Source organism: Sapajus apella, unplaced genomic scaffold (genome assembly GCF_009761245.1).
Source record: "Sapajus apella isolate SASKATOON/1434 unplaced genomic scaffold, GSC_monkey_1.0 scaffold110, whole genome shotgun sequence".
NCBI classification, from domain to species: domain Eukaryota; kingdom Metazoa; phylum Chordata; class Mammalia; order Primates; family Cebidae; genus Sapajus; species Sapajus apella.
The window spans coordinates 5833625-5856089 of NW_022437050.1; the positions used below are offsets into that span (position 1 = coordinate 5833625).

The 22465-nt window shown below is 46.0% G+C and overlaps 1 protein-coding gene across 1 annotated transcript in view; it reads right to left on the reverse strand.

Moving 5' to 3' along the window:
* Positions 1-22465, reverse strand: part of LOC116537461 (E3 ubiquitin-protein ligase RNF216) — a 35552-nt gene that overhangs the window by 7315 nt on the left and 5772 nt on the right. The window contains exon 2 of the mRNA XM_032259639.1: positions 14358-14580. Within this exon, the coding sequence (XP_032115530.1) occupies positions 14358-14570 (213 nt within the window). The 5' untranslated portion in view covers positions 14571-14580. The remainder of the gene's footprint in view (positions 1-14357; positions 14581-22465) is intronic.

A 22465-nucleotide genomic window follows, 5' to 3' on the forward strand; every position in this document is an offset into this window, starting at 1 on the left:
TCCTGAGTAGCTGGGATTACAGGCACGCACCACCATGCCCAGCTAATTTTTTGTATTTTTAGTAGAGACGGGGTTTCACCATGTTGACCAGGATGGTCTCGATCTCTTGACCTCGTGATCCACCCGCCTCGGCCTCCCAAAGTGCTGGGATTACAGGCTTGAGCCACCGCGCCCGGCCTCTTTCTTTCCTTTTTTTTGAGACAGTGTCTTGCTCTGTTGTTCAGGCTGGAATGCAGTGGTGTCATTATAACTTACTGCAGCCTCCACCTCCTGGGCTCAAGTGATCCTCCTCCCTTAGCCTCTTGGTAGCTCAGACTACAGGTGCCCACCACCACATCTGGCTAATTTTGTGTTTTTTGTAGAGATGGGGTTCCACCATGTTGCTCAGGCTAGGCTTGAACTCCTGGGCTCAAGCAATCTGCCCAACCTTGGTCTCTCCAAAATGCTGAGATTATAGGCATAAGCCACTATACCCAGCCAGCTTTCTTTCTTAATATGGGGTGGAAGTTACCTCCACAAGCAGTTTCTCTGAAGCATTTGAAATTCCTCAAATCGAGAGTGAAGACAGGCCAGGTGCAGTGGCTTGTGCCTATAATCCCAGCACTTTGGGAGGTTGAGGTGGGAGGCCAGGAGTTAGAGATCAGTGTGGCTAACACAGCGAAACCCCATCTCTACTAACAATACAAAAAGTTAGCCAGGTGTGGTGATGTGTGCCTATAATCCCAGCTACTCAGGAAGCTGAGGCAGGAGAGCTGCTTGAAGCTGCAGGTGGAGGTTGCAGTGAGCAACAGTGTGTGTGACTCTGTCTCAAAGCAAAAACAAAAAACCAATATAACAACAGTGAAGACAAACCAAGTGCTTTGGGAGGCCGAGGCACTAGGATCACTTGAGGTCAGGATTTTGAGACCAGCAAGGGCAACAGAGTGAAAACCCAGCTCTACAAAAATTTTAAAAATTAGCTAGGTGTGGTGGCATGTGCTTATAATCCCAGCTATCTGGGAGGCAGAGGTGGGAGGATCACTTGAGCCCAGGAGGTTGAGGCTGCAGTGAGCTATAACTGCACCACTGCATTCCAGCCTATGCAACAGAGGAAGATCCTGTCTCAAAAAGATGACAGAATATAAACCTAAAAATGGCAAATTTTGATCAGGTGCGGTGGCTCACGCCTGTAATTCCAGTGCTTTGGGAGGCCGAGGTGGGCGGGATCACCTGAGGTCAGGAGTTCAAGGCCAACATGGAGAAACCCCATCGCTACTAAAAATGTAAAATTAGCTGGGCAGAGTGGCACATGCCTGCAGTTCCAGCTACTCAGGAGGCTGAGGCAGGAGAATTGCTTGAACCTGGGAGGCGGAGGTTGTGGTCAGTCAAGATTATGCCGTTACACTCCAGCCTGGGCAACAAGAGCAAAACTCCATCTCAAAAAAAAAAAAAAAAAAAAAAAAAGGAAAATTTTATCTTATGCTTCACCACAATTAAAAAGAGGGAGGGCAGGTTTCAGATTGATTTGAGGTTAAACATGAGGCCTCGGCCCTCATCAGATATGTCTTGGGTTTGGGCTAAGTGACGGATGGGGTATTGAGTCCTTTCTGGAGCCCAGTCTCTTGGGAAACATTCCACGCTTCCGAGCATCACCATCCTGTGAAGAGGACACTTGGAAAAAAGCCATGCTGCAAATCTAGGACACACCTAGGCTGCTGGGAGAGGGGAACAATAGAAGGAAAGAGGATGATGAGGGGTCAGGGGCTGAGCTGGATCACAGACAACTGTCCTTGGCCTTCCTTGGGCTGAGTCACAAAACAGGAAACCCTGGTGGCAGAGCTGCCTAGATGGCAGGGTGAGTTCATTTTAAAGCAGTGCTGGCTTCTTCAGAGGGACTGCTGGCGTCACAGGAAGAATTACAACTCTGGGGCTCCAGACCTCACGTGGGTGCATGCAGCTCTACCCCCACTACCTAACCCTGAACCCACTGCTTTCCAAAACAGGTTTATTAGGGTGAGAAGCAAATCATCTCTCTCTCTTTTTTTTTTCCTCAAGGCAGGGTCTTGCTCAGCCCAGGGTGAGTGCAGTGGCATGATTACAGCTCACTGCAGCTTGAATTCCAGGGCTCAAGTGATCCTCTTGCCTCAACCTTCTGTGTAGCTGGGACTACACGTGTGTGCCACCATGTCCAGCTAATTTTTAATTTTTCTTGTAGAGACAGTGAGGGAGGGGGAGTTCTGTGTTTCCCAGGCTGGTTTCAAACTCCTGGCCTCACCTCCCACCTCCGCCTCCCAAAGTGCAGGGATTACAGGTGTGAACCACTGTACCCCGTCTGATCACTCTTATAAACTGCCAAGCACAATGACAATAGCAATAGTAGTTAACATGTACTGAGAGCTTACTATGCGCCAGCCCGTCTACACACCTCACATGGACCTCAATTTCACCATAGCTCCCTGAGTCAGGAGCTATGAACTGATTGCCACATTGCAGATGAAGAAACCCTGGCACAGTGAGATTCTGACCCAGGCAGTCTAGTCTCAAAACCTGACCTGTTAACCACATAAACCCCCAGTTTCTGAATCAGAGCTTCTGGCAAACCTGACCGGGGGCCTGAGAGTGCTGTGTCAGAGGTGACCACTTTAAGGCGTGCTTTATTCTAGAAAGAGTGCAGAAACACAAGAGGGCTCCTTCAGAGAAGGGTAGAATTCTGAAACCTTTCTCCCCTTACAAGATACATAGGGGAAAAACAAAATAAAACACTTCTACTCAAGGAAACGAATAGCCAAAAGCAGAGCAAGGGGCTATGTGTTTTGGAAATTTTTAGGGAATAATCCTTTCTTTCTCAGGCTCAGCTCACCCAGAAGTGCATGTGCCATCCCCTGAACAGCCCACTTGTGTCTCTCTGATCCCTGGCACTTGGCCTTTGGGATGAAAGCCAGTAGATTCCTCTTGCCCAGAGCAGGAGTGGGGAGCTTGGGAAAGCACATACACCTCAACTCTTGAGCCAGAAATGTAAGCTGCACACAGGGCCCAGCACTGAAGCAAGCAGCTGTAGTGTCTCCCTGGGTCACTGGTCTTCAGTGACCTCTGAGCGGGTGCTGTTCTCAGCTCACTGGTTTTGGTCCATTTCAAAGACGGAAACAGACTTCAAGATTTCCTTTCCTGGTATGTTTTCTCCTGATGCTAAGAATCCCATGGGGGTCCCATGAAATTTTCTCTTTCTGCCTTCTTGCCACAAAAAAACCCAGGGATTTGGTTCTCATGAACATTTAAACAATGCCATTATTTCTTTTCCTAATAATATACATACCAATTAAAACAATCTTGAGAAAAGTTGAACAAAACACAGCTAAAATCACCCATAATTCCTCACCAGAAATCAATCCTGGGAACATTCTGATATACTTCCCATTGGCTGCCTTTATATCCACATCTCACTGTCAAGCCCACTGAGATTCCATTCTAGAAGGCCACACTCTGCCCCGAGAGGTCCTGCCTTGTACAGACTGCTCAGTTCACACCCTCTCTCCACGAGAGGCTGGCAAGGATTTCGTAAGAGGACCTGAGGCTCGCTCAGAAGATGCAGAGAGTGGCTGAACCACCAAGGTGAACAGTTTGCTGGGGCCAGGGCAGGAGGTCTGAACTTGTAGGTTCCAAGGATGGCGGGCAGTTCTTGACTCTGCAGGGCTCAGGCTGGGTTGCTGGGCTCACCTAAACCTGCTTGAAATCTGGGTTCCTATTCATGCCATTTGCCCTGGCCAGTGGGGGCCAGCAGGGGCTGCTAGCTGCATCTGTACTTGCTGCCATGGATCCCATGACAGACCACGGTGCATGGATGGCCCCAAGTGCTGCATGGTCTCTGCATCTCATCCTTGACTTCTGGCACAGGGCTTAAGGAGGACCCAGCAGGCCTGGATGAGTTCCCTGTCTGCCCTCCTTCTGGCCCCTCCTAATCCCAGTGAAAACTTTCAAATGAATTTCCTTGCACAGCTCCTTTCTGATAAGCAAGGCCAGCCTGAGGTGAGAGCCCCTGTATCAGCAGGGGCTCAGAAGTCCAAGTGTAATGACATGTCAGGCTAAGGTAGAAATGAGCCCTCCAATCACCTGAGGTCAGGAGTTTGAGACCAGCCTGGCCAACATGGCAAAACCCTGTCTGTACTAAAAGCACAAAAATTAGCCAAGTATGGTGGCGGATGCCTGTTAATTACAGCTACTTGGGAGGCTGAGGCAGCAGAATCACTTAAACCTGGGAGGTGGAGGTTGCAGTGAGCCTTGATCACATCACTGAATTCCAGCCTGGGCGACAAGGGCAAAATTGTCTCAAAAAAACAAAAATAAAGAAAAAAAAGGCCGGGCGCGGTGGCTCACGCCTATAATCCTAGCACTTCGGGAGGCCGAGGCAGGTGGATCACGAGGTCAAGAGATCGAGACCATCCTGGCCAACAGATCGAGACCATCCTGGTCAACAAGGTGAAACCTTGTCTCTACTAAAAAAATACAAAAATTAGCTGGGCATGATGGTGTGTGCCTGTAGTCCCAGCTACTCAGGAGGCTGAGGCAGGAGAATTGCTTGAACCCAGGAGGCAGAGGTTGCAGTGAGCCGAGATCGTGCCATTGCACTCCAGTCTGGGCAACAAAAGCGAAACACCGTCTCAAAAAAAAAAAAAAAAGGAAAAAAAAGAAGCAAGCCCTCCAGTGCCCCATCGCTGCCCAGGTATGCCTACAGACCACAGTGGAATCCAATGAGCAACATGAGGAAGAACGTGAACTGCCCCACGGTGGGCAGCACACCTCAAATGCAGTCAGTGTCAAGAACAAAGAGTCAAAGCAGAGAGTGAAATGGAGTCTCATCCACCCAGTGGAACTGGAATAGCACTTTAAAAAAAGAAATAAGGGTGGGTGCAGTGGCTCATGCCTGTAATCCCAGCACTTTGGGAGGCCTAGACAGGTGAATCATTGGAGGTCAGGAGTTTGAGACCAGCCTGATCAACATGGTGAAACCTCGTCTCTACTAAAATATGAAAATTAGCTGAGTGTGGTGGCGGGCACCTGTAATCCCAGTGACTCTGGAGGCTGAGGCAGAAGAATCACTTGAACCTGGGAGGTGCAGGTTACAGTGAGCCAAGATCATGCCACTATGCTCCAGCCTGGGCGACAGAGCAAGACTCCGTCAAAAAAAAAAGCGGACTGCGCCTTAACAGGGAGAAGGTTTGTTTCCTTTCCTTGAATTCCTTTGAGCTCAGCAGGACACAGAAAGCACTGAGCCCTACACAGAAGACTCTGGCTTGCTGCCTGCTGCATGCAGGTGGGGTGGGTGGGGAGGGGAGGAGGATGCAGCAAGAGTCTGGGGGGATGGTGGATGGTAAGGACCCAGCCTCTCCAGAAACTTGTTGCAGCTGAAGGCAGGAAGTGAGGTAGAATTTACCAGAGAGGTTTTAATTAAGAGAGAAACAAAACACACAAAAAATCCTCCCTTAGCTTGTCCCTCAACAACAAAGCCCCACAGCTCTGTCCACGCAGCAGGGTCTGGACAGGAGAAAAAATATCTACAAAGGTATTGTAGAAAGAGAAACTATGAGTGATTGAAAAGGGGAAAAGAGGCCAGGCACAGTGGTACACTTCTGTTATCCAAGCACTTTTGGAGGCCGAGATGGCCAGATCACCTGACATCAAGAGTTCAAGACCAGCCTGATCTCTCTCTCTCTCTCTCTCTCTCTCTCTCTCTCTCTCTCTCTCACACACACACACACACACGCGCACGCGAAAAGATTAGATTTGTTTCCACAAATCAGATACGAACAGTAATCACCAGCCACAAGCTGACAGTTCCCAAAATAGCTGTCTGAGTGCTTGGCACAAAGCTCTTCTTGCTAAAGCCTTTACGGTCCTTTTGAGCCTGTTTTTTCAACATGTCTGGTCACCAGGGCTGGCTGTCCACGTGCCTGCTGGCCAGCCTCCTGTGATGGGGGAAGAATGGGTGGCTTTTCTTCTTCATTGCACTTTTCCTCTCCTTATCTAGGTGACTGGGAATTGCAAGTTGACTGCTGCTTCCCCCTGGAGATTCTGGGGGTGGGTTGGGGCTGAGATCCAGGTCATGTGTGGCCACAGCTGTTGTCAATAAACCTGCAATGATTTCATGAAAAGCTTCCAAAGAGCTGAAGATTTAGTTTCAAATTATTCCCAGATCAGCCGCAGATCGCCTGAGCAATGGCTCTTGGCCCCCCACCCCTTGCTGTCCCCAGCAACAGGAAGTTGGGGGAGGGAGCAGCAGGGCTTGGAGCAGCACATGCTGCACAGCTGTGGTTGGGAAGGGCAGGGAGGCAGGACAGTGTGCCCAGGAGGAGCAGAGACTTCATGGACTCACAGCCGGCCCTGGCTTCTGCAGCCACCTCCTCAGGTCAGAGAGGCCCAGCACCAAAATACCACTGTCTGGAGCACCTCCCAACAAAGATCTGGAGGTGGGGGTGGAATGTGGCCATGTTTTGAGTCCCATCAGGGTCAAGTGCTCACCCGAGGCCTGCTGGGATCTGCCGAAGACGACATGTAGTAACAAACACCAACGCCGTGTGTACTGGACTGTGCTGCCCTCCTTGGGAAAGCCCTCAGTGACAGGGAAACAAAACCCTATGTGGGACACTGTTGGGATGGCGAAACTGCCAGGCCTCCTTCCTACCATTTGCAGCTTCATTCATCCAAGGGGAAGGAGTCCAGTGAGGTCCCCACCCCTCTGCAAGGCCTACCTAATTTGCTGGACTCAGGGACCCTACAGGCACCTATCGACCATGTATTTCTGGCAGAAGCCAAACCTTGGTCAGAAGACCTGGGCTCACATCTTGGTTTTACCAAGCTGGGGATCCTGGGCTAGTGACCTAAACATCATCTCACTCATCTGCCAAATAGGAAAGCAGTACCCCTGAGCCCCACACAGTAAAAAGATCACACCTCACAGCCTGCATACCATGCTCACATGGCACTGGCTGTGTGACTGTAAGAGGAAGATGAAGAAACCGAGGTCAGTTTCGATGACAGTTCAATGATCACACCCACCCACTTGCTTCACTCACTTTTTTTTTTAAACACAGAAACCATGATATTTATGACAGTGATGAGAAATAACAAGCCAAGGCCAGCTGTGGAAGCTGGGTGATGGGACAACCCGGGGCTCACTTTATTCTTTTGTAGAAAGTAAATTTTGAAAGTCAAGGATAAAATTCTGAAGCCAAAAATCAGTTTCCAACCTAAAGTCTAGAATACCTTTCCTTACAAGGTTTCTGCCTTTTCCCATTAATCCTTCCTTTCATATCCTTTCTCCTTAATTCCAGCAACATCATGTCCTTTCCCTGGCCACTTAAGCCAGGGTCTCAAAGGTCCCCAAGACTTTCCACATGCCTGACTCACCATGGAGATGCTGTACAGGAGCCACTGAGGGAGAAGGCAGGCCTGGGAACACGTCGAGGACAAATGACCCTGGGCGGAAACCCAGTCTACCATTTACTGGCCACAGTCTTAAGCAAGTTCCTTCATCTGTAAAACTAGGGTGATACATCTGCCTTCAAGCACTGCTACAGAATTAAATGTATTAACATCTATAAATGCTAAGCTCAGTTCACTGCTGGTTTGGAAAAATTAGTGTCTCTTAACCAAATGGCTAGGTGATAACTGTAGCAAACTGTAAACTGGCTGTAAAAGCCCTAGGATTTTATTTGAACTGGACAGGTTTCAAACTCTTACAGTCAAAAGACAAAGATATTGTAGAAAACAATTCTCTGTAGTTTCTCACAGCCAAAACCCAAGACAAACACGGACTTTGTTTTGTATAGAGAACATGCTGTTTTGGGTTTTGCCATACTCTAGAATCCAGACTGCCAGGTGCCTGTTCCTCTCAACTCGCTACCCGCCTCAGCTACTATTCTTGTGGCCAAGCAAGGACCAGTCAGTATATTCACATTCAGTGAAGTCCCAGGATCACTCTTCCCCTGCTGCAAAGTAATGTCTGTTCATTTATGTGTTGACAGCTAGCTTTGCACTCTGCTCCCTAATCCAGAAAACCGGTTTGCTGTGACTGTTTGCTTCTTTTTTTTTTTTTTTTGCTTCCTAAAGACATCTTTATAAGACTCTTAGTCAAATGCTTTTGGCTTACTTTTGATAACTAACAGAGAAAGAAACTTGCTATTCACCACTTGAGCTCTTAATGTGGGGTGTTAGTCCAGGTTCCCAAGCAATCCCTAGTCATTAAGGATGAAAACTCAACTTCCCTTCAAAACCATGATGGGACAACTCCCTCGCTGACAAATAAGAGATTCTTCCTGGCCCCACTGGTTAATTAAGCCAGAGAAAAGGCTCCTGTGACAGTGCATGCTTTGTTTCACTGAACTTCTGAATGGCTTTGTGTTCTCAGAAGCCCCAACAGATGCTGGGTTGGAATTCAATCGGTCTCCTGGTGAGAATCAAGGAAACGGGGATGATCCCTGTTTTGATGGGAATGGGACAAATGAAACAGAATCTCTGGCTGTGGCTACTAGAGGAAATTTGTATTTACCTGACCTTCCTTTCAAAGTTTATTTTGAGCAAATCTAGAACCTTTCTCAGGTTAGAAGATGATGATCCAATAAGAAAATCAGGCAGTGCACGCTATGGCACCCAAACAAGGAAATAGCACATGAGAAACCCCCACCATCAATCTCATGTGTATAGAGCTAAGGGAGGAGGCAGCAGAAGACACAGAACAAGGAGGAGAAGAAAGAAAAACAGCTCTGAGAATAGGCCAGACCGTTAACACCCGCCCTCATGCTAACTCCCACTCTGCCCTTTGTCTCTAGAGATGAAATACTGCCTATGGAGCTCTTCAGAGCTCCAGCTGAAAAAAAAGAGTCTTCTATTTTTTCAGGATTCATGAAGTTCCTAGAGATGGCTGCCTCCCACTGTGCTAGCTGCTGGGGGGCTGAGGAGGTGAGTCAACAGAGGGGCTAAGCCTGGGAATGTCTGTCACAAAGGGGCACGGCCTGCCTGGTGAGCCCTTCCCACTGTGGACCACACCTCCTGATCACCCACCAAAATAATAACTCGGGCTTGGCTTTCTATGTACAAAAAGCCTCCCTTTTTCCACACATCTCCTTAGTGACAGGAGGGCAGGCTGGCTAAGGATTTCATTGGGTCACAAGCTTTGTAATCTGAGTGATTTTTAAGGTCCCTTATCCCAGCTTCCCACCCAGTGAGGAGCTTGTCCTATGATAGAACATTCCTGAAATGGAGAACACCTGGTTTCCACAGAGGACTCACATCTTTTAAAAACCATGAGTAGCTCTCAGGATTACACATTTCTTTTCTTTTTTTCTGAGACAAGGTCTCACTCTGTCACCCAGGCTGGAGAGTAGTGGCTCAACCAGGGCTCACTGCATCCCCAACCTCCCGGGCTCAAGCAATCCTCTCACTTCAGACCTGGGAGTAACTGGGACCACAGGTATGCACCACCACCCCTGGATAACTTTTGTATTTTTTGTAGAGGTAGAGTTTTGCCATGTTTCCCAGGCTGGTCTTGAACTCCTAAGCTCAAAAGATCTGCCTACCTTGGGCTCCTAAAATGCTGGGATTACAGATATGAGCCACTGTGCCCAGCCCAATTACAAATTTCTTTTTCTTTCTCTGAGATCAAGTCTCGCTCTGTTGCCCGGCTGCAGTGCAGTGGCACAATCTTGGCTTAATGCAATCTCTGGCTCCCAGGTTGAATCGATTCTTGTGCCTCAGCCTCCTGAGTAGCTGGGAGGTCCTCCCAGCAGCAACCTGCAGCGGCTGAGCAGCAGCCACTTGGTTGGGCCCCATACCCTCTCCTGTGCCACAGTCCCCATCATGCCTTCCTGCCTCCTAGACTGAATGTGCTCCATCCAGACATAATGTTTGCTACCACCTGCCTCTGTGGTAACTTGGGTCTGTGACCCAAGCAATCCATGCTGTTTGTTTTCAATGTGAAAATCTTCCCATGTTCCTTTTCCTCCATGTTTTAAAGTACAGATATATAATTATTTTTGTACTATTCTAATGTACGCATATATAAAACTTGACATATCTCCTATTTTTTGGAACATTTAAATGGGGTTTCTAAATTTATACTACTTTAAATAACTCAGTGAACAGTGTTGCAGATAGAACTTTGTGAACTTGTCCAACTGTCTCCTGAGGATAACCTTTTCTAATTAAGTGGAACTCCCAGATCAAAGATACACACTAAATCTTCTGATTTGTACACTGTAACTGCCCACTATGCCCAATTACAGTGTGGGAGATACCAGCGAATCTGAAAATTACCTACCACCAGCTAGGTGCTATTTTCATTTCTATTTGTTTATTAGGGGTGGCTGTTAGCCAGCTCTACCAGGTTGTGGCCAGGTAGAAAAGCAAGCAGTTTTTTTTTTTTTTTGGAGACAGTCTTGCTCTGTCACCCAGGCTGCAGTGCAGTGGCATGAACATAGCTCACTGCAGCATTGACCTCCCAAGCTCAAATGATCCTCCTGCCTCAGCCTCCCGAGCAGCCATGACTATGGTTGAGCACCACCACATCCGGCTAATTTTTGATATTTTGTAAAGATGGAGGTCTCACTATGTTGCCCAGGCTGTTCCTAAACTCCTGGACCCAAGTGATGCTCCTTCCTTGGCCTCCCCAAGCACTGGGATTACAGAGGTGAGCCACTGCACCTGTCCAGCAAGCAGCTTTCCTCCCTACTTATACTTCTTTTTTAAAAAACTTCCTCTGTCCAAATTTTAGTTGAGGTGAACACAACATAGGGAGACTCCTCAGTATAACACCTTCCTCCGCAGACATCCTAGCTGGGCCTGTGATGGCTTCTCCTTCCTGTCTCGCTTGCAGTTGAGGAGGCAGGTCATTAAGTTCTGGCTGACAGGACTGAAGCAGAAGCGACCTTTGGCAGCTTCTGGAAGCCTAACATTCCTTAAGAGATAGGTAGGCAGGCTATTTAGCCCCACTCCAGCTCCTCTGCTGCTTGGGAATGTGGATTTATCAGCCAGAGCTCCACTGCAGACAAAGACTGCATGTGATCTTTGGCTATGCACTAGGGGTGGCAGAGCAGAATGCTGAAAGCAACTGGATCTCAGATAAGAGCTGCTAGCCCATTCCTGAGCTGTTTGCCTCTGTACTTAAGAGATGGAGAAAAAATACACTTCTGCTTTTTTAATTTTTCTGAGATGGAGTCTCGCTCTCTCTCTCAGGCTGGAGTGCAGTGGTGTAATCTCGGCTTACTGCAACCTCCACCTCCCAGGTTCAAGCGATTCTTCTGCTTCAGCCTCCTGAGTGGGTGGGAATACAGACACCTGGCACCATGCCCAGCTAATTTTTTGTATTTTCAGCAGAAATAAGATTTCGTCGTGTTGACCAGGCTGGTCTTGAACTCCTGGCTTCAAGTTATCTGCCCTCCTTGACCTCCCAAAGTGCTGGGATTACAGGCCTGAGCCACCATGTGTGCCCCGCCCCCTTTTTTTAAAAATTGAGACAGAGTCTCACACTGGCGCATAGGTTAGAGTACAACACCATGATCTCAGTTCATTGCAACCTTTGCCTCCCAGGTTCAAGCAATTCTCCTGCCTCAGCCTCCCGAGTAGCTGGGATTACAGGCATGCAACTACCATGCCTGGCTAGTTTTTGTACTTTTAGTAGAGACAGGGTTTCACCATATTGGTCAGGCTGGTCTTGAACTCCTGACCTCAGGTGATCCACCCATGTTGGCCTCCCAAAATGCTGGCATTATAGGCTTCAGACACCGTGCCCAGCCTTTTCTTTCTTTCTTTTTTTTTTTTTTTTTTCTATTATTGTGTTACTCTACACGGTTTGATTAGTGTATTAATGGCTTTATGGTAAGAAGTAGTTTCATTTTCAAAATAAGTCAGTTTTAAAAAATCCTACTGAATTTAAGATGTGAATTGCATTAACTTCTAGGTGACTTTGGACAGAGGTGATCTCTTTGTAATGCTGACTGTTCCCTTAGAGGACAGGCATGTGTCTCCACTACCCGGGCCTCCTTCACTCTTTCCAATGAAAGCTGAGAAATGCCACCTGTCACCAGGCCTGCCTCCTAGTGGTCTTGGTGCACTTGCTCCAAGTCAGCAGGGAGCTCACTGTCACATGCAATCACCTTTTTGCAGAGACGTCTTCTCGCATTATGACATCATTATTCTGGCCAGGTGCGCTGACACACGCCTGTAATCCCAGCACTTTGGGGGGCCGAGGGGGTGGATCACCTGAGGTCAGGAGTTTGAGACCAGCCTGGCCAACATGGTGAAACCCTGTCTCTACTAAAAATACAAAATGTATCCGGGTGTGGTGGCAGGCGCCTGTAATCCCAGCTACTCGGGAGGTTAAGGCAGGAGAATTGGGACTCATTTGAACCCAGGAGGCAGACGTTGCAGTGAGCTGAGATCATGCCACTGGACTCCGGCCTGGGTGACAAATAGAGACTCCATCTCAAAAATGACATCGTTATTCTTACAGATCAGCTCAGAACTGACTGTGCTTGTTTGTAGTTTAAAATAATTTTAAGAAGAATTGATCCTTATTTTATGAGACAGAGTCTTGCTTTGTCGCCCCGGCTGCAGTACAATCATGTGTCTTGGTTCACTGCAACCTCTGCTTCCCAGGCTCAAGTGGTTCTCCTGCCTCAGCCTGAGTAGCAGGGATTAGAGGCGCATGCCAACATGCCTGGTCAATTTTTGCACTTTTACTAGAGAAGGGGTTTCACCATGTTGGCCAGGCTGGTTTTGAACTCCTGACCTTAGGTGGTCCACCCACCTCAGCCTCCTAAAGTGCTGGGGTTATAGATGTGAGCCACCATGCCCAGCTACACACTTATTTTATATTTAGCCATCTTTCTATTGCTTCTAATAGCTTTCTAACAAAATTATTTTGTCTTTTTTCTAGGTTTAAAGCGGTAAGTTTGCCTTTCGTTTCTTGTTTTTTTTTTTTTTTTTGAGACAGTGTCTTGCTCTGTTGCCCAGGCTGGAGCACAGTAATACAATCTGAGCTCACTACAACCTCTGCCTCCCAGGTTCAAGCAATCTTCCTGTCTCAGTCTCCCTAGTAGTTGGGATTACAGGCCCATGCCACTATACCTGGCTAATTTTTTGTATTTTTAGTAGAGACAAGGTTTTGTCATGTTGGCCAGGCTGGTTTGGAACTCCTGACATCAGGTGATCTACCTGCATCGGCTTCCCAAAGTGTTGGGATTATAGGCATGAGCCACCACGCTCGGCCTTTCTTTTTCTTCTGAGACAGAGTCTTGCTCTGTTGCCCAGGTTGCAGTGCAGTGGCACGATCTTGGCTCACTGCGGCCTCTGCCTCCCTGGTTCAAGTGATTCTCGTACCTCAGCCTCCCGAGTAGCTAGGATTACAGGCATGTGCCACCATGCCTGGCTAATTTCTGTACTTTTAGTAGAGACGTGGTTTTGCCACGTTGGCTCGGCTGGTCTTGAACTCCTGACATCAGGTGATCCACCCACCTTGGCCTCCCAAAGTGTTGAGATTACAGGCGTGAGCCACCATGCGCAGCCAAGTTTGCCTTTCTTTACGTATAAAATACTTATAAAGTATTTAGAACAGTGTCTGACACATGGTAGGTGCCCAATAAACAATAGCTATGACTGTCTCCAGAATCTACTTATATCTTTTATTTTATTCTCTTAGCTAAGTACACTGACTAGCAGTTTCAGAACAAAGAAGTGCTGATTGATAGTGTTATACTTGACTTTATTTACTACTAAATGAATGCTAACAACTGTCTTGATATTCGGGGTCTAAAATATCCTTTGTAATATTGTATTTTTAAAGCTTAAATCAAGAACAAATATTTGATTTGATTTCTTAAATGTCTTTAAACCATCTACAGATACAATATCATGATTCATGTTAATAGAGTTGTTAATATTAAACTATCATTGCATTTCTGGAACCCTCACTTGGTCATGCTTTCTATTTGCTAATATTTTACTTAGATAATTTAAATCTATATTATAAGTGACTCAGTTTTCTTTGTTAGGGCTATCTGTCAGGCTTTGGAATCAGCATTATGCTGGCTTTGAACAGATAAATTTGTAAGTTTCCTTACTTTGGGATATTTCAGAGGGCATAGAAAAATTTTATTTCCTGAAGAATTAGAAGAAATTTGCCTATAAAACTGTTAGGGCATGCTGCTTTGAGCAGCATGAGAAGTAGCTGATAATTCCTTTCTTAAATTTTTTCTTTGGTTATCAGTCTATGTAATTTCCTATATCCTTCTCCTAAGTCTAATTTTGTTATGTATATACAAAATATTTGTCATAAAAATGTATTTCTATTTTTCCCTTATAAAGCAATAGGCAGCCATGTCTCTACTTACAGTGGGGTCAGTCCAGAGAGAGCATCGTGAACACTCCTGGCAGGGGGCTCCTGGGGAGCGGGGATGCTGGCAGAAATGGTCATATCCATTGATAGAAACTCGACAGAGGTAGCACATCTGGGCACCACAGCGGCAAGACATGCGGTTGCAGCCTTCAGATTTGATGAGGCCAGTCCCACACTTGTGGCATTTTCTAATGCGGGCAGCAGTCATTTTTTCTTCACTGAAATAAGAAAACATGACAGACAAAACATAAAGCACCCTGACATAGTGCCTAGTACTTGGCATTTAGAAAAGGACTGCTCTATTTGTTATAGTAATCCCTGTAGGTTCAAAATGGAGAGAAAAGGCTGGACATGGTAGTGCATGCCTGTAATCCCAGAACTTTGAGAGGCTAAAGCAGGAAGATCACTTGAGCTCAGGAGTTTGAGGCCAGTCTGGGCAACACTGTGAAACCCCGTCTCTATTAAAACAAAACAAAACATATATATATATATATATATATATATATATATATATATATATAAAAGAGAGAAAAAAACACAAGGTATAAGGGAGAGAAAAAAACTTTAGGAAGCTAAATTACATGTGATACATACACATATACATATTTTGAGATAAGGTCTTGCTATGTCACCCAGTCTGGAGTATAGTAGTGCAATCACTGTTCACTTGTAACCTCAAACTCCTGGGCTTAAGAATCTCCCACCTTAGTCTCCTGAACAGATGGGATTACAGGTACGTGCCACCATGCCTGATTAATTAAAAAACAAAACAAAACAAAACAACTTTATTTTTATTATTTTTTAAAGACATAGGGTCTTGTTATATATATTGTCCAGGCTGGTCTTGAACTGCTGGGTAAAAGCAATTCTCCTGCCTTGACCTCCAAAGGGGTGAGCCACTGTGCTGGCCCTTATTTATCTGTTATGCATATATAAAGCTGGGAAACTGAGAGCCAGTAAGAATGAACCTCAGTTACATACCTGATTTTTGAATACTTGGCTGAGGTGGGATAGACATGGGTGGGAACAGTCTATGACTTCTTCGCTGACAGAAGCCACTTCCCGTGTCAGAATCCCACACTCCCTGTGTCCAGGGCATGGGCATACACATGACTCAGCCCTGGCTCACAGGAAGCTTATAAGGAGACTACAACTTTTCAGAGCTATTTGAGCTGAGTGAGATGAAGGGCAGGTGACTAGTGCATAAACGACAGAACTTCTGTAGTGCTCTGCTCACAACTATGAAATAACAATTACCACCTTGAGCTGTGATTGTTTATGTGTCTGCCTTCTGCTGAGTGCTTTGAAGGCAAACGGCAGGAGCTGTGCTGCTGTACCCACCTGGCATGAGCAAGTATGGTCTTGAGAGGAACAACTCCAGAGGTATGCTCCTGAGACCAGGGTGGAGCACAAAGGACCCAAAAGCTGGACTGTTGGGAACCAGGGCTCTCCCATGGCTCTAAGCAACTGCTCATTCCTGCGAGTAGGCACTCAAGAGTGGGGAACTGGAAGAACTGCACCAGCCTAAAGCCAGTAACACTGAGAATAAGCTCTGATCTGTAGATTCTTCTAAGGCTGAGAACATGCAGCCTTCTTCCCACGGCTTCCAGTTCTCCTGCTAAGTAAGAGTACCCAGGTGAGTGTGGGGCAGGTGAGTGTCTTTCATGACTGATATTTAGAACACTGTGGCAGTATGTTCCTTAGAAGCCAGATCACATGTTTAAAAACAGAAAAATGCATTAAAAACTGTCTGCTATTTAGTTAGGTCTAATCTGTGAGTAGGCTAAAATGAAGGCAGGTCTACCTGCTAAATTCTCTTGAAAAGAACTTAAACCCAATTCAAGTCACAAAACAAATGAGTTCTAAGTTTTATTGAATAGAAAACACTAGCTGGCTGGGTATGGTGGCTCATGTCTGTAAACCTAGCACTTTGGGAGACCAAGGCATGTGAATCACTTGAGGTGGGGAATTTGAGACCAGCCTGACCAACATGGCAAAACCCTGTCTCTATTAAAAATACAAAAATTAGCTGTGCGTGGTGGTGCATACTTGTAATCCCAGCTACTTGAGAGCTTGAGGCAGGAGAATCACTTAAACCCAGGACATTTAAGCCGCAGCTGCAGTGAGCCGAGACCGTGTCACTGCACTCCAGCCTGGATAACAGAGTGAGACTCCATCTCAAAAAACATTGTCAAGGAGAGGAAATTTAGATAAAATGAATTTAGTACTGTTACCTAAACATGTCACCTTAGTAGTACATATGTTCATGATTTTAGTTACTCAGGAACTATGAAGACACTACTCAATGTTCTACGACTCAAGGTTCTAGGTTCTATATATATATTTTTTTTTTTTGAGAGTCTCACTCTGTTGCCCAGCCAGGAGTGAGTGCAGAGATTCCATCTCAGCTCACTGCAACCTTCACCTACGTGGTTCAAGAGATTCTCCCACCAGTATCCCGAGTAGCTGGCATTACAGGCATGCGCCATCACACCCAGCTAATTTTTGTATTTTTAGTAGAAACAGGGTTTCACCATGTTGGCCAGACCGGTCTTGAACTCCTGACCTTGTGATCCACCTGCCTTGGCCTCCCAAAGTGCTAGGATTACAGGCATGAGCCACTGTACTGTCTTTTTTTTTGAGACTCACTGCAACCTCCATCTCCTGGAGGTTCAAGCGATTCTCACACTTCAGCCTCCCAAGTAGCTGGGATCACAGGCACGTGCCAACACACCACACCACCATGCCTGGCTAATTTTTGTATTTTTAGTAGCAATGAGGTTTCATGTTGACCAGCTGGTCTTGAACTCCTGACCTCAAGTGGTCTGCCTGCCTCAGCCTCCCAAAGTGTTGGGATTACAAGTGTGAGCTACTGCGCCTGGCTAGACTCAAGGTTCTGATGAAAAACTTCAACTGGAAAAGCTATGTGCCCAAACACAACTGCAATCTTCTATGGCACAAAATCTGTAAAAGCACCCCTGAGACTGAGGTGTGGCTTTACTCTGTGGCACTCTAGTTGCCTGGGGTTGGCTGACTTTCCCTGGGAAGCTGCTCACGCTGCAGTGTGAGAGAGAAGAGGCTGTAAAGAATCAAGGATACCGTCTTTTCGCGAAGGTTGGAAAGAGGGTTTATTTGCTTGCTCATCCAATCTGTCTGGCACTGATATGAAATAATAATGGGTATGGAGGGAGAAGAAAAGTCTCTCCTAAAATGGACAGAGGAATACATAAAACATGCCTCCAACTCAACATTGCTGAAATGTTCAAACAGCTATTCAATATTGCACAAATGTCTATTCAAGTCTTTTGCTTCAGCATTTGTAAGAACAGTACTGGATAGGGCCAGAATAAAGTGCTATTATGGGATGTGTAACTACCTACCCAGTAATATAAAAGTGAAAAATGGAACTGGGGAAACATCATGGTTGATTCCTTCAGAGGAAAGGTGGTTTGGCAACTAGATTCTGAGCCAGGCAGGAAACAGAGCCCTGCAGGATGTGCTCCTGGGGCAGGACAGGAAAAGAAGCCTGAGCTGTGACTGTGGCTGTTGACCTTGCGCTCACACAGGAAGGCTCAGGGCCTCCTTTACACAGCCGGCAACAGCCCGTACTCCTGTAGTTATCTGTGCTCACCACCAGCCAGTGTGTGGTAACTCCTCTCTGGGAGCCGTATTCAGGTGGTGGCACATGCCATGCTTTTCAGATCTCAGCCCCTCCCCTCTGTGTGAGGATGCGTGTATTTATGCATGCTTTTGTTGTGGTAAAGTGCACATAAAATTGACCTTTTAAACCATTCTAATGTATCCAATTCAGGAATATATTGAGTATTCACAATGTCATACAATCAACATTCTCCCTAGTTTCAAGAGACTTTCATAACCCCAAAAGGAAACCCTGTACCCATGAAGCAGGTATTTCATATTCCTCCCCACTCCTGCAGCCCACAACCTGCTTTTCAGCTCTATAGATTGCCATTCTGTAGCTGGGCAAATACCCATATGCCTCTGGATATTTCATAGGAATGGAAATAATACATCTGCCTTTTGTGCCTGGCTTCTTTCACTTAGCATGTTCACCTGTGGTGTAGCATGTATCAGTACTTCATTCCTTTTCATGGTTGGATAATATTCCCATTGTATGAATGTATCACATTTGTTTAACTATTAATCACTTGATGGACGTTTGGGTTATTTTCACTTTTTGGTTACTGTGAATTGTGCTAAAATGAACATGCTTGCACAAGTTTTGTATGGATACCTGTTTTCACTTATGTTGGGTGTGTACCTGAGAGTGCAACTGCTGGGTCATATGGTAATTCTATGTTTAACTTATTGGGGAAAGCCAAACTGTTAATGATGGTGGCTGCACTATTTTATATTCCCACCTTAGTGTATGCTGGTGTCATTTTTTCTACATCCCTGTTAACACCTGTTATTTCCATTGTTTTGATTATAGCCATCCTAATAGGTGAGAAGTGATATCTTACTGTAATTTTGATTTGCATTTCCCTAATGACTAATGATGCTCAGCATGCTTTCATGTGCTTGTTGGTCATTTGTACATCTACTTGGAGAAATATCAATTCACAATGTTCGCCCATTTTTTTTTTTTTTTTTTAAAAAAACAGACTCTCACTATGTTGTCCAGCTCACTGCAACCTCTGCCTCCTGGGCTCAAGTAAATTCCCATCTCAGCCTTCTGAGTACCTGGGAATACAGGCTCACGCCATCATGCCCAGTTAATTTTTAAATTTTTTGCAGAGACCATGTTGTGTAGGCTGATCTTAAACTCCTGGGCTTAAGTTATCTGTTTGACCTTGGCCTCTCATAAGTATTGGGATTACATGTGTGAGGCATTGTGCCTGGCTGTTTGCCTCTTTTCTTTCTTTTTTTTAAGACAGTGTCTTACTCTGTTGTCCAGGCTAGAGTGCGGTGGCGTGATCTTGGATCACTGCAACCTCTGCCTCCCCAATTCGAGTGATTCTCCTGTCTCAGCCTCCCGAGTAGCTGGGATTACACGCAATGGCCAACACGCCCAGCTAATTTTTGTATTTTTAGTAGAGATGGGGTTTTATCATGTTGGTCAGGCTGGTTTCCATCTCCTTACCTTGTGATCTGCCTGCCTTGGCCTCCCAAAGTGCTGGGATTACAGGTGTGGGCCACTATGCCTGGCCATTTTTTTTTTTTTTTTTTTTGGAGATGGAGTCTCACACTGTCACCTAAAGTGGAGTACAGCAGCATGATCTTGGCTGACTGTAACCTCCGCCTTGGCTCGGCCTCTCAAAGTGCTGGGATTACAGGCGTAAGCCACTAGGCCTGGCCTGTTTGCCTATTTTCTGATTGGGCTGTTCTCCTTTCTAGATTTTCTATGTGTCTTTGGCTTTGAACAGTTTGACTCTGATGTGTCGTGATGTGGACTTCTTTGAATTCATCCTACTTGGAGTTCCTTCAGCTTCTTGGATGTATAGATTCTTGTTATTCATCAGATTTGGGAATTTTTCAGCCATTATTTGTTCTATATTCTTTCTGTTCATTTTGCTCTCTGCTTTCCTTTGGGCTTCCCGTTAAGATGAATATTGGTGTATCTGATGATGTTCTACAGGTCACTTAGGCTCTACTCACTTTTCCTCATCTTTTCTCCTTTTGCTCTTCCTCCAACTGTAATTTCAATAGCCTTATTTTCAAGATCTCTGATTCTTCTGCCTGCTCAAATCTGCTATTGAATTCTTCCAGTGTATTTTTCATCTCAGTTACTGTAAATTTGGGGTAGAGTATTTCTGTTGGCTTCTTTTCCTAATTTCTATCGATATTCTCTATTTGTTTATACACTGTGCTCCTGGTTTCCTTTGGTTCTTTGCCCATGGTTTCCCCTAGCTTTTTTGAGCATATTTTAAGACAACTGATTGAAAGCATTTGTCTAGTATGCCCAATGTGTCCTCAGAGATGATTTCTATCAACTACTTTTTTCCCTATGAATGGGCCATACTTTCCCGTTTGCCTTGTAAATTATTGTTCAAAACTGGATATTTTGAATATTATACCATGAGAAGAGTCTAGAAATCAGGTTGCTTTTTGTGTGATTTGTGATTGTTTAGTGACTTTTTTTTTTTTTTTTTTTGAGATGGAGTTTCGCTCTTGTTACCCAGGCCGGAGTGCAATGGCACGATCTCGGCTCACCGCAACCTCCGCCTCCCGGGTTCAGGCAATTCTCCTGCCTCAGCCTCCTGAGTAGCTGGGATTACAGGCATGTACCACCATGCCCAGCTGATTTTTTGTATTTTTAGTAGAGACGGGGTTTCATCATGTTGATGAGGATGGTCTCGATCTCTTGACCTCATGATCCACCCGCCTCGGCCTCCCAAAGTGCTGGGATTACAGGCTTGAGCCACCGCGCCCGGCCTGTTTAGTGACTTTTAAAAGTTATTTTTGGAAATTAGCTGGGCATGGTGACTGCATGCTTGTAATCCTAGCTACTCAGGAGACTGAGACGAGAACTGCTTGAGGATGGAGGCAAAGGTTGCAGTGAGCCAAGATCTCATCACTGCCACTGCACTCCAACCTGGTCAACAGAGCAAGACTCCACTTCAAACAAACAAACAGACAGACAAAACCACAAAAAAGCAGGGGGGCCAGGTGCGGTAGCTCATGCCTGTAATCCCAGCACTTTGGGAGGCCAAGGTGGGCAGATCATGAGGTCCAGAGATGGAGTTAGCCAGGATGGTCTCAATCTCTACCCATCTCTATTAAAAACACAAAAAATTAGCTGGGCGTGGTGGCGCACACCCATAGTCTCAGCTACTCAGGAGGCTGAGGCAGAACTGCTTGAACCCGGAGGTGGAGGTTGCAATGAGCCTAGATCACACCACTGTACTCCAGCCTGGCGACAGAGCAAGACTCCATCTCAAAAAAAAAAAAAAAAAAAAAAAAGGTTATTTTTGTAAACACTATTCTTTGTATGTGGTCACTGAAGTCTTTGTTCTATTAGCTTAGTGATCAATGCTAGAAGAAAAAGATGAAAGAACCATCCTGATCTGTGTAGTTGGGGTGCTCTACTCAGCCAGGTCATTTGTAACATTCTTAGTTTTTGACTTCCTGTTAGCACAGAAACTAAAGCTCTGTTTGAGGTGAAAGCCAGGGTCTTTGGGTTTTTCTGAGCATGTGCTGAACCCTAGACCTGTACGTAGTCTTCTAGATCTGCCTGTGGATTGCCCCTGTGTTACTCATTGCCTTGGGCAGCTGCAGCTAGTATATATATTTAAATATTTTCAATGAAATCCACTGGGAGGCTGTTTCGGCCCTGAGGAAGTTGTGAAAGGTGAAAAAAAAGGGAGAAAAAGTTGCCTCTGGCAGTTTTTGCCGGGTCAATTGTTGCTTTGGTGGGAGATGAGAGTTTTTGGAGTTCTGTAAGGAAGTGCCATTTTATTGTGATGTCACTCCCTTAAGTGAGTGCGTTTTTTTTTTTTTTTTTTTTGAGACAGAGTTTCGCTCTTGTTACCCAGGCTGGAGTGCAATGGCGCGATCTTGGCTCACCGCAACCTCCGCCTCCTGGGTTCAGGCAATTCTCCTGCCTCAGCCTCCTGAGTCACTGGGATTACAGGCACGCGCCACCATGCCCAGCTAATTTTTTGTATTTTTAGTAGAGACGGGGTTTCACCATGTTGACCAGGATGGTCTTGATCTCTTGACCTCGTGATCCACCCGCCTCGGCCTCCCACAGTGCTGGGATTACAGGCTTGAGCCACCTCGCCCGGCCTAAGTGAGTGCATTTTTTGAGAAGAACTCAAGTTTGGTGAATAATATAGCTGACTTGCTATGCCCACATCTGAAACCTTCAATTTTTTTTTTGAAAAATGGTCTTGCTCTGTTGTCCAGGCTAAAGTACAGTTATATAATCACAGCTCACTGTAGCCTCGAACTCCTGGCTTCAAGAGATCCTCCTGCCTCAGCCTCCCTGGGACTATAGGAATGTGTCACCATGCCTGGCTAATTTTTAGATTTTCTGTAGAGAGAGGGTCTCACTTTGTTGCCCAGGCTGATCTTGAACTCCTGGGCTCAAGCGATCCTTCCACCTTGGCCTCCCAAAGTACTGGGGTTACAGGTATGGCA